At 33.8% G+C, this 12,872-nt stretch overlaps 1 protein-coding gene across 1 annotated transcript; it reads left to right on the top strand.

Annotated features, from left to right (window-relative positions):
* Positions 1-8,262: 8,262 nt before the first annotated feature.
* Positions 8,263-9,337, top strand: LOC141660738 (uncharacterized). The gene is made up of 3 exons (XM_074467728.1): positions 8,263-8,598; positions 9,000-9,152; positions 9,257-9,337. Exons 1-3 carry the CDS (start codon positions 8,263-8,265, stop codon positions 9,335-9,337), a joined length of 570 nt encoding a protein of 189 aa, XP_074323829.1.
* Positions 9,338-12,872: the final 3,535 nt, after the last annotated feature.

The following is a 12,872-nucleotide window of genomic DNA, read 5'->3' on the forward strand; positions in this document are numbered from 1 at the left end:
GTGACCATAAAGTGTTTATGACTTAAAAGAAATGTTAAGGGTAGTATGAATTGAGAGGGTGTATAATGAGTAGCACATGAGTGCGAGTTACCATAAGTTAGGACAGAACCTAACGAAATGAAATAATGTTTATGGTTATAGATTTCCGAGCGGAACCTAGAGCATCCTCCACCACGAGATACCCAGGCAAGTTTACAAACCCAACTCCATTTTTACTATTGTGTTGTGAAAGGATTGTTTTACTATCATCACTTAAATACCATGTTTGCCATGATACGTAGTTGTTGAATTTTCACATAATATAGCGATGTTGTACGATAAGTATATATCGTGAAATGTTATTTCACTTTAAGCGTGATGTGTTATATAAGACCGAGAGTCGGTCGGGATTTAAGATAAAATCCGGGAATCGTTCCGGAGATATTATAGGGCGGTTATAAGTCCATAGTAGTACGTTTTAAAGGGACTCATCGTCGATTTAAGAAACATTAAAACCCCTCGAACTTTTAAAACGATTTCCCAACAAGCCTATTCCCTCAACTATATTTTATTGCTTCGGATAATAAATATTATATACGTATTCCTTTATTATAGGAATAGTATACTTCAACGTTTATTTATTTCAAACCTGATTAATCATTATAGATTATTAATTATGTAAACACAAACTAATTGAGGAATATTATTTAAATAAATCTTTTAGAGAATAATTCATTCGAGGTATGATTAATATCAATTATCATTAATTATTTATAGACTACTATTTAATTAATGATTATTTATTTAAGGATTGTTATTGATTTAAAGATCATAGATCCTGATATACCTTCTGATTTAGAAATATCATTCGAATAATTTCAGATCGTCGGTGAATATTATCCCGACTTACTATTATATGGAATATAGTTTCGAGAAGAGACTTTTCCCTTATTAATTATCTGTTGACAACGGTCAACTAACATCCCTAGTACTTCCTCCGAAATTCTCGGAAGTACGTATATACATATATATATACACTTATATTAAAAAAAGATAAATTATCTCTATCAACAAGCAAAACGCTTGGAGAACTTCGATGTTGTTCGAGTTCTCGAGATTGATAGAATTCTGTTGAAGGACAATGGAGGGGTAGACTATGGTACTACGTGTGCTAGATGGGCTACCAAAGGTACTGCAGGCGAAGGTACTCTGTGTACTCAGGAACTTGTGAAGTATGTGCATACCCGAAAATGGGACACGTAGCCCGAATGCGGCCAGGGTGATACCCGAGAGATGACGGTATTCGTCCTTTTACTAGTAAAGAAGGTTACTTCCGTAGGACGACTGATCATCGTATGCGGTGGCTCCTGTGAGATGTCCAAACTCTTCCAATTGGAATTAATATGCAATACCGTAACCCAAGCCTAGGTGTTGGGATTACTATTAAGGTATTCGCAGGTTATAAAACCCCTTAAAGAATTGTTTTCATAGGAAGGTGTGGGACACCAAGAAATCTATTTTTAAATAAAACACATACATAAAATATGATATTATTATACAGTCATTTTCATACTGTACATTATTATGCTGAGCATCATAGCTCACACTTGTTATCTTAAATTGACACAACACAACAGTGAATCAAGATTCCTGCCATGAGAACCACATCCAGGAAACGGGTAGGAAATGGCCAACTGTTCCGTAGATTATTTGGTGCGGTACCTCATGTAGTCGGAATAAGCTGGATTAGTTTTCAGTTGTTTATAGTTCGGCTTATTTATAAGTATGGTTTATGTAAGATAAGAAATAAGAAACGTATATTTGGCCGGCGGATTAACCTTACTTAAAGGTCACCCCCCGGTAAGACTAATTATATTTGGGTTGTAATAAAATTTCTCTAGTAATGATGGTTCGTTTCCAAGACAATAACCTGTAAGTGTGTGTGTGTGTGTGTTAAGTGTGGGGTCGTGAAGCGTGAGTATTTACATATTGTAGTGTGAGTTGTGTGAGTTTAGATAGCGTGGCTTCCGAGACTCCTGACCCCGGGTTTTGGGGCGCCACACTTTATGATGGGATCATGATCGTTTTAAAATTAATAAAACCCTAAAGTTAATATTAAGTTGATCAGATGCCTTCCAATGAGTCCAATGCGTTAACCCCTAGATCGACAAGGAGTGGGTTCGCCAAAGCGAAGTACTCCCGTCTATCGTGGGAGATGTGTTGAAGTATATTAATAATTTTTGACTATTGGGTTTGACTTAACTAAGTTACCACAATAGGATTGTGAACTTAGAGGCATAGAGTTTGGCGAGATTTATTAGATAAATATGAACAAATGTTGTTCCACCAAGCTATCCAAGAGTTATATAGTTGATATAATTGACAAATGTTGTCTACCTAAATAATCATGTTTTAGGAGAGAAGCCAAAGTTGACCTAACGCATGGTGAAATATGGATCTTGGCTCACTAGAAAGGATATAGAAGATATTCTTTCAGAATTAATAGTTAGGGCTATTGATTTGATAAAAATAGTGGGAGATATATATTGTGAATATATATATATATATATGAATAATCACTTGAACATAATTTAATGATCATCTGTATGATCATCTGTAGACTAAGTCATTCTATGCACTTTAATATTGTAGATATCAAATGACAAATAACACAATTAACTTCTCTATGTAATAGTCTTTGAGAAAGACAAGCTGACATGTTATAATTTCCTCAGTTGACATGGGAACTTGAGGATTGTCCTCAGGTTCAAGTATGTCACTCAAACCCCTCCCTTATTTCTTCTATCAGAGAATGAAACATGTGTCGAACAAAATGCTTACCAGAAACAAATTGATTATGCAACTGGTATTTTATGTCTCATGCTTATAATTATGAGTGCTGAGCTTTAGAAGAAATAAGAGCATAATGATGCTTATGATATGATTGAGCACCTTCAAAGGATGTTTGACGGATAGGCTCGTCAGAAAGATTTGACAATAATAAGGCATCATACTTTTGCATTAATGGGAGAATGATATCTGATTGGACCACATGTTCTAAAGATGATAGGTATATATACCTTGATATTTTGGGTTTCAAGAATAGTCTAGAGACTCAGCTTGATTTGATCCAATAATCTTTGAACAACTTCTATTCTTAGTTTGTTAAAAACAAAAGGAATGAGATAAACAGAACACTCACTTAGTTGTTAAGCATGTTTAGAACTGCTGAAAATAACACGGTAAAGACATGAATTACGTCCATATTGATGGTGTACACATGGAATGCAAATGGGAAAGGAAAGTGGACATGCAATGTGAAGATTTGATCTTATTCGATGCCAAACCAAAGTCCAATCCCAAAGGGCTTTTGAAGCCTGATAGTGGTGTTGCTAAAGGAGATGATTGTCATTTCTGTGGAAAGAACTGGATGATTGAAAGTTAAATTGTCGAGCTTGTTTGGAAGATCTAAAAAAGAAGACTAGAAATGGTCAAGTTTCAGGTATCAGGTAAGAATTGGAGAAAAAGTTGTTGCTCTAGTTGAAGGAACTCGATACCTAATTTTTCCCATAAGGCGAGATTGAGAACTTGATAAATTGTTATTACGTGCCTGCCTTTAGAGGATACATTAAATTAATTTCTTATCAAGATAAGAAAGGTTTTCATTTTAATTAAATAAATAATAGTTGTTTATTCTATTTTAATGATAAGGCTTATAATGTTGCACAATTAGTTAACAATTTATATGTTCTAAGATGACTCAAATCAAACATTACCTCTAGCATTGTCGTTAAGCCATATTAATGAGAAATGCATTTCTGAGTTACATATAGATGGATACTTGAATAAGTTTGATTTTGAATCATACGGAAGATGCGAACTTTGTCTCATTGGAAAATTGACTAAAGCTTCTTTTACCTGATCAGGTGAAAGGGTCACCGCGTGATTAGGACTTATACATAATGATGTATGTGGTCGAATGCGTATGATGGCAAGGGGTGGCTTTTACTACTTCATAACGTTTACTCTTGACTTCAGTAGGTATAGAAATGTATATCTTATGAAGAACAAATCTATTTTTTTAAAAGGTTCAAAGAATATAAGGCTGAATTAGAAAAGCAAACAGAGGAAAGTATAAAAGTTATACGATCAGATCGTGGATATGAATACTTAAGCCTCAATTTCAAGAGTTTCTTGAAGGAGGGTGATAGTGTATCATAACTTACTCCTTCTGGAACACCTCAATAGAATAGAGATTCTCAGAGGAGATATCGTACCTTGTTGGACATAGTGCGATCGGTGATGAGTCAAGCGGATCTTTCATTCAATTTCTGGGGTTATGCTCTAGAAATGGCTGCATATACACTTAACCAAGTTCCGACTAAAGCGGTTCAAAATACTCTGTATGAGATATAGAGTGATAAATGTCATAACATGTCATTTATGAAAATTTGGGGATGTGAAGCATTTGTACAACGTTTAGCCTCTGACAAGCTTGGACCAAAAATTAGATAGATGCTATTTTGTGGGATACCCAAGTGAGACTATGGTATAGTTTTTATAAACCTTCCGAGAACAAAGTGTTTGTTGCTCGGACTGTTATATTTCTTGAGGGAGAACAACCTTCTAAGAAAATCAGTGGGAGGACAATGCATCTTGATGAAGATCGAGAACCACATGATAACATTGAACCAGAGTTGGAATAAGATCCAGATGTACATCAAAATGTTGAAAGTAATCATGTTCAAGAAACACAGGTTGTCTGTAGATCTAGTAGGATTCACCATGAGCCCGGGAGAAATTATGGATTTCTTTTAACTCAAGATGGTGATATGATGCTTATGAATAATGATAAATCTCTCAACTACCAAGATGCTATGAATAGTCCAGACTCCGAGAGATGGCTAGAGGCCATGAAATCCGAGATGAAATCCATGTATCAAATAAAGTATTGACTTTAGTTGATCCACTCAAAGGGGTAAAACCTATAGGGTGCAAGTGGGTTTTTAAGAAGAAAACTAACACGGATGGTAAAGTACAGACCTATAAGGTGCGACTAGTGGCAAAAGGTTTCAAACAAATTCATGGTATAGACTATGATGAGACTTTTTCACCAGTTGCTATGGTCAAGTCCATCTGGATTTTGTTAGAAATAGTTGTTTACTTTGACTATGAGATTTGGCAAATGATGTCAAAACTGCTTTCTTATATGGGAGCCTTGAAGAGGATGTATATATGATACAACCTGAGGGTTTTGTCGATCCAAAGTTTGCTAAGATAGTTTGAAAGTTGCTTCTATCTATTTATAGATTGAAGCAAGCCTCAAGGAGAATGAATATTCATTTTGATAAAACGGTGAAAGAGTTTGGCTTTATTCAAAATGAAGATGAACCATGTGTTTGCAAGAAGGTTAGTGGGAGCCGTGTGACATTCCTAGTATTATATGTAGATGATATATAACATATATGAAATGACATACCTTCTCTACAGGCTGTTAAGACTTGGTTGAGAAATAGTTTCTCGATAACAGACTTAGGTGATGCTACCTATATATTAGGGATCAAGATCTATAGAGATAGATTGAAGAGATCAATCGACCTAGTCGGAGTACATACACTGATAAAGTATTACATTATTTTATGATGCAAGAGACAAAGAAAGGATATGTTTCGATGTCTCATGGGATAGTTATCTCAAAAGATAATTCCCCCCTAAATCATTAGATGATAAGGGCAGTTTGAGAAAGTTCCTGATGCTTCAGCAATTGGATCTGTAATGTGTACAATGATATGTATTTATCCTGATGTTTCGTATGCTTTGAGCATGATGATCAGATACCAGTCTAATCCAGGTGAGGGTCACTGGATAGTTTTCAAGAATATTCTTAAGTACTTATAGAGGACTAAAGATTTATTTTTGGTGTATGGAGAAGTTAGGGAACTGGTTGTAAAGGGTTACACTAATACTAGATTCTGTACCTACTTCTGGATAGACAAGGATGATTATGTGTCTATGTCTGGTTTGTGTTTTGTCCAAATATAATTAATGTTAGCTTGAATAGTTCATAGCAAAAACATTGATGATTCTATGAAATCCAAATATATTGATGCTTTTGAAATAGCCAAGGAGACTGTTTAGGCATGTCCTTAAGCGATATCACCTTAATAATGAGATTAATGATCAAGGAGATATAAATGTAAAGTGCATAATAATGATAATGTTGCAGCCCCACTTACCAAGGCTTTGTCACAGCAGAAGCACGATGGTCATACTAGTTCCATGAGTATTAGATACATGGGTGATTGGCTCTAGTGCAAGTGGGAGATTGTTAGTGTTTTTGCCCTAGAGACACACTATGATATTTTAGTTTAAGATATTTGGATTATTAATGTTTATGTTCTATCGATTATTCCCTTTATAATTTATTAATTCTTAATTTACTGCGATATAAATGTTAGATTGATAAATGTCCTTAGATTATGATATGCAATTCTATATCTCTAAGTATGTGACTTAAATTTGAGATTATGAGAATAGTATCAATATTCCTAAAGGTCCCTAGTCGAGTATTATTATTAAGGGACAATCATAATGCATTAAGACTGGTGTGTTTATTGACTGATGATCACATCTCATTGATCATAGGTATAGTGATACTAAAGTGAAAAACACAGGCAGATGTAAATGTACATGGTGCTGGATAGACCCAATATGAGATTCTACATGTCTGTTGTGTCATATGTTATTCTCACAATGATAATGATGTAATGGTCCTTAGACCTGAAGTTATTATATTTCTATACGAGAATTAATATACATTGATTTCATTAAAAGTTATCTTTGATCAGGTAATGATAAAAGTGGACATTGGGTATATTATGAATCGTATGAGAAATATTAATGATCTAGATGAGATTTAACCCTCCTATTTTAGGAGTGATATTATTGGCCTCTTGTGTGAGCTAAACTATGAAATGCGTGGTCACGCTCAAATGTTAATTTGATATGATAGTCTACTCATTGATCAAGGAAACTTGGATTAAACTATGATGAGGATGACACATTACATGCCTCTAGTTTAATCTATAATTTTTGGTTAAAATAATTATATTACATTGTACATTATTCACGAAAGTTTTTAATCGATCACCGATTCAATTATTATTACTGGGGTAACAATGATGTATTACTAGATCCCGCTCATTGTTTACTATTTTAAATTAGATTTAAAATTCATTGTCAACGTAATAATAACCTATAGGGTCACACACAAAGAATGCTTGAAGGATTATTTAATTTAAATTGGATTTAAATTAAATTAAAGTAGTTCAAATTATTTATAATATTAATTAAGTATGACTTAATTAATTAGATAAATAATGATATTCGAATTTACTAATATCAATTATGAAATTCAGTTGTTAAATAGTTAAGTGTGACTTAATTATTATACAAATAGAAATTTCGAATTAATAATAACTCCTAATTAGTTAAGAATTATAATTCTTTTTCTACCCTCTATATAATATCTCTTATGTGGCTGATTTTGTGTGCAAGACTTTCACTAAAACCTTAGCCACCAAGAGAGAAGATGGAGAGAGCAAGAAGAAACGAGTTTGTGCTTGTACACATCCAATCCTTGAGTTAAAGCATTCGTGTGGATACCGATAGAGCGTAGATCGCGAGAGCGGGATGCGTGGTGATTAAACAATCCTTAGATCTCCATTATTCAACCAATTTGTAAAGTTTCTTAAGGTAAACAATCTGATCTACGAATTAAATATTTGTTTTTCGCATGGATCCTACGGTGGGTTTCGAAAATTCTGGCTTTTCACGTTTTTAATTACTGTTTTCGTTGTGTTTATATGCTCGAAACCCTTTAGCAACTTCAGGCCTAGCATCATTATTACTGCCAAATGGTCGGACAACACACTCCCGATTTTGCATCCCGTTGGATGTCACAGCTGAATCTACATGTGAGATCAAACATGGCACACAATTAGCCCAACTTCTCCATAAAACTTCTCTTATTATCTGGGATGAGGCACCAATGACAAAAAAAATTGTTTTGAAGCTCTAGACAATACCTTGAGAGATATACTAAGCACGCGGTATGGAAATAGTCGATCCATACCCTTTGGAGGCCTTAACGTTATCTATGGTGGCGACTTCCACCAAATTCTACCTGTTATCCAGCAAGGTGAGCGTGCAGATATAATTAATGTCTCCCGTAACTCATCATAATTTTTGCCTCACTTCAAAATATACGAACTGAAATAAAATATGAGGCTCCATAAAGAAGGGATTGATGAAATAGAGGCGGAAATATTAAAATCATTTGATAAATGGCTGTTACAGATTGGAGATGGTCCCCTGTACGACCTCCCTGAACAGGAACTAATAAGAATTCCACAGGAACTATGCAAGTTATCAAGCAACGACCCAATGCAAGACATTGTTAACGAGGTCTACCGTTTACTGTTGGAAAGTTACGAGGATCCTACATATCTGAAAGAGCGTGCTATATTAACACCCAAAAATGAAACTGTTCATGAGTTGAATGACTTTCTAATGAACATGATACCGAGAGAGGAAAGAACATATCTAAGTTACGATAGTGTATGCAAAGCGAGTATTAAGGCTGATAATGATGATTTTTATACCCGACAGAATTTCTCAACAGCTTAAGATTTAGTGGGGTCCCAAACCATGGCATACGACTTAAAGAAGGGACACCCATCATGCTGCTCAGGATTTTAAATCAATCTGAGGGCCTTTGTAATGGAACAAGGTTAATAGTCATACGCCTAGAAAAATGGTCGATCCAAGGGGACATCATTTCTGGAATAAAGGTCGGACAAAATGTTACTATTCCACGTATCATTATATCACCTAAAGAATAAAAATGGTCATTCAAACTTAATAGGAGTCAACTGCCAGTAGCACCATGTTTCGTGATGACAATAAATAAAAGTCAGGGACAGTCTTTAAAACGTGTTGGCTTATATCTGCCTAACCAGGTTTTCACGCATGGACAAGTGTATGTTGCCCTGTCAAGAGTCAGCACGAGTGATGGACTAGTCATAGTCAACGCTGATTCAGAAGTGAAGGACCAACATACATTGTTTACAAAGAGGTCTTCAATAACATTCAGGCCCCAACATGCGACAGAGGTATACATGAAGTCTCAAATGATTGTTTGGGCATATGCATTGCGAGTTTGTTAACACTTATTTTATTTGAATATTATCTATGTTTATGCTTCTCCCCCGTACAGACCCTTCTAATTATATACAACTCTGATATTGAATACTCAGATGAACACATTGGTGGACCTGAGGTGGATGACACAACATGATAGATAATGTTCTACATCAAGCCACACTTCTCCACGCCATGATCAACATTCTGGTCACCGACACTCCAAAGCTACCATCTACCTTGACTGCCCAACGCATTGCTCTATCCGGGAGTGCAGGCTTTATCATCATGATATTTATCAGTTAATAACATTATATCTTTTTCGTTTTTCGAAGAACAGTCTCTCGAATTAATTTTAATTTCTTCATGCTTCTGGAACCAAACATATAATGCTCATGATATTTTAATTATATGTTTTTCCTATATGCTGCATATTCAGCCTATCTAAATTTATTTCGTCTGATTCATTCCTATATATTGCGTGTCCACACTATCTAAAATTATTTGGTCTGATTCATGACTGTGCCACCGGGTGCACACTGCTGTGACATTATATACATTTTCCTCCTTTCACTCCTCTGTATTATCATGTTACTTCTCTAATACATATTCCTCTTGCACAAAATGGAGGGTTTAAAAGCCCAGGAATGTGTCCCAACCAAAGATTGTTACTTTTGCATTCTCTTATGAATATATTACCTTATTTATATGCTTATTCACTTTTGCTCGACCATCTTCCACAAACATCAACCTTTCTTGGTAGCAGGCAAGATAACTCTTTTGAAACATTGGCGGATTCTGAGATTAGAAGATTAAAAATGGCAAAAAAAACCTAGGTATGACAACTACCTGATTTGAGACTACTGCGTTATTTTTTAATTCTAAGCTCAAATTTAACTGGAATTAGATGATTTGTCTCTTTTCAGATGCTTCCTAATCTACTTATCTACTTTAGTTGTAGTATAAATTTCCAGGTTGTCCAGCGGGGTGCATGTGTCATATTCTCATTTAGCAGGTTCGCCATAGGTACATTCATACCTCACAAAACATTTTCTATTCAACTAAAAACCTAGTAGATCAGTTTGCTTTTTTGATTTGTTTGAGCTTCCATGCGTATATTATACTAAAATTTTCTTAACAGGTTTAGTGTTGTTGATACTAATACATCATGTATAAAGTTAAGTGTAAGCCATAGCAACAAGTAGTTGTACAAAGCTACTGTACTGTTGACATAAAAAACGGCGGGGAAATAAAAAGGATGGTAACTAATCAGAGCTTCTGATATGTATGTGCTTCAGGGCGTATTTTTATAGTTACCTCTTGGTTGTGCATTCAACAAAGTATTCGGTTTTTGACAAAATGCCTATTCAAATTGTAAGAATCATTTACAGTGTATTTTTGGTTTTCTAATTTTCATTAGTTTGGCTGAGAAACTAGAGCGAATCTCTAGCTTTAATTAACACTAATAATCCTTTGTTTTGTGAGGGAAAGTTAAGTGAAAAAATAACAAATATAAGTATTTTAGGTATTTGTATGATAATTTACCTTTTCTTTACTTAAACAATACCAGTAAGATTTGGAAAGTTCCCCATATCTACCTTTTCATCAATGTGTTTATCTAACATGAAATTTCTATAATGTAATATTGTTCTTGAACAATTATGACACAGGTTGCTTGGTGAGCTATGGAAAAAACAGTTTATGGTGTGTGCTATTATTATGGAGCTGGAAAAAAAATTACTAGCTTAGCTTCCGTAGAAGTAATTTAAAGGCCCGGTTATCTGCGTCAAGAGCAAACCTCAGGCAACATATCGTGCTTCTGGTAAACTTTAGAGCTGCTGTTTCCGGTGAACTACATTACGTTTTATCTACAAAAATGTCATTCTAAAGAGTGGTGGAAATACATAACCATCATCAGCTACTTTGGCGGCTGTTGTACTACATATGCACGTTAATTTGAAATCTCATGCCTCAAACATCCAGCCTCTCTTTATTGAGAACCAAAGTGCTGTGACAGAGCTTTATAATAAAAGGTGTGGCAGAAAATATAGGTGGGAGCAACATAATCATAGCCCTTTAATGTGCTTGTAGAAAATTGTCTGGCACGGTCTACACTTTGTGTTATTTTTAATTACTTGTATAAAAAAGGTGGCATTTGATGAACACCCTCTTTGCATAAAAGAAATCTATGTCCGGATTACTCATTATATAAAGTAGAGCTCTTCGCGAACCGCGAACAAGCTCGAGCTCGCCTCGTTAAGGGCTCGGTTTGTCTCGGTTCGTTAAGGACTCGAACTCGAACACAAAAATGTGTTTGTTAAGAAAACGAGCTCGAGCCGAGCTTTTGGCATGTTCGGCTCGAGCTCGGCTCGAACTCGGCTTGGCTCGATTCGGCTCGAAAAAAAATTATAAAAAAATTATTTTTTATATATTTAATTATTATGAATTTTATTCAGATTTTTTATAAATATTTTTAAATTATTGAACTATACGAATGTCAAAATATATATTTTAGTAATTTGAAAAAATTCAGATATTAAAAATTAATTTTTTAATTTGATATTTTAATAATTAACAAGTGATTTGACTATTACTTGTAACTAGTATTTATTTCCTGATCGGTGTTTCGATTTTTTGAAATTATTTATAAATGATCCAACCGTACGGCTGTCAAGATCTATATATTTAAGTGATATAATAAAAAATTTAGAAAAAATAAATATATTTGGTTTGCTATTTTAACGGTAAACTAGTAGTTTGACTAGTACTTCTCCCATATAAATGTTTCGATTTTTTAAAAAATATTTATGAATGATCCAGCTGTACGGATGTTAATATCTATATTATTTAGTAATATGACAAAATTTTTAGAAAAAATAAATGTATTTGATTTGTTATTTTCACAGTCAACAGGTGTTTTGACCTTTACTTGTAACTAGTGTTTAGTCTCATATTAATGTTTCAATTTTTAAAAAATATTTATGAATGATCCAACCGTACGGATGTTAATATCTATATATTTTAGTGACATGATAAAAAATTTAGAAAAAAATAAATTTATTTTGTTTATTATTTTGACAATCGACCAATTGTTTGAATAGTTGTTAGAACTAGTGTTTAGTCTCATATTAATGTTTCAATTTTTTTAAAAATATTTATGAATGATCCAACCGTACGGATGTTAAGATCTATATATTTTAGTGACATGACAAAAGTTTTAGAAAAAAATAAATGCATTTGGTTTGTTATTTTAACAGTCAACCGGTGTTTTGACCTTTACTTGTAACTAGTGTTTAGTCTCGTATTAATGTTTTGATTTTTTTAAAAATATTTATAGATGATCCAACCGTACGGATGTTAATATCTATATATTTTAGTGACATGATAAAAATTTTAGAAAAAAATAAATTTATTTTGTTTGTTATTTTGACAATCAACCACTTGTTTGAACAATACTTGTAACTAGTGTTTAGTCTCGTATTCATGTTTTGATTTTTTTAAAAATATTTATAGATGATCCAACCGTACGGATGTTAAGATCTATATATTTTAGTGACATGACAAAAGTTTTAGAAAAAAATAAATGTATTTGATTTGTTATTTTAACAGTCAACCGGTGTTTTGACTTGTACTTGTAATTAGTGTTTAGTATCTTATTAATGTTTCGATTTTTTAAAAAATATTTATGAATG

This window comes from Apium graveolens, chromosome 5 (assembly GCF_009905375.1).
Source record: "Apium graveolens cultivar Ventura chromosome 5, ASM990537v1, whole genome shotgun sequence".
Classification (NCBI taxonomy): domain Eukaryota; kingdom Viridiplantae; phylum Streptophyta; class Magnoliopsida; order Apiales; family Apiaceae; genus Apium; species Apium graveolens.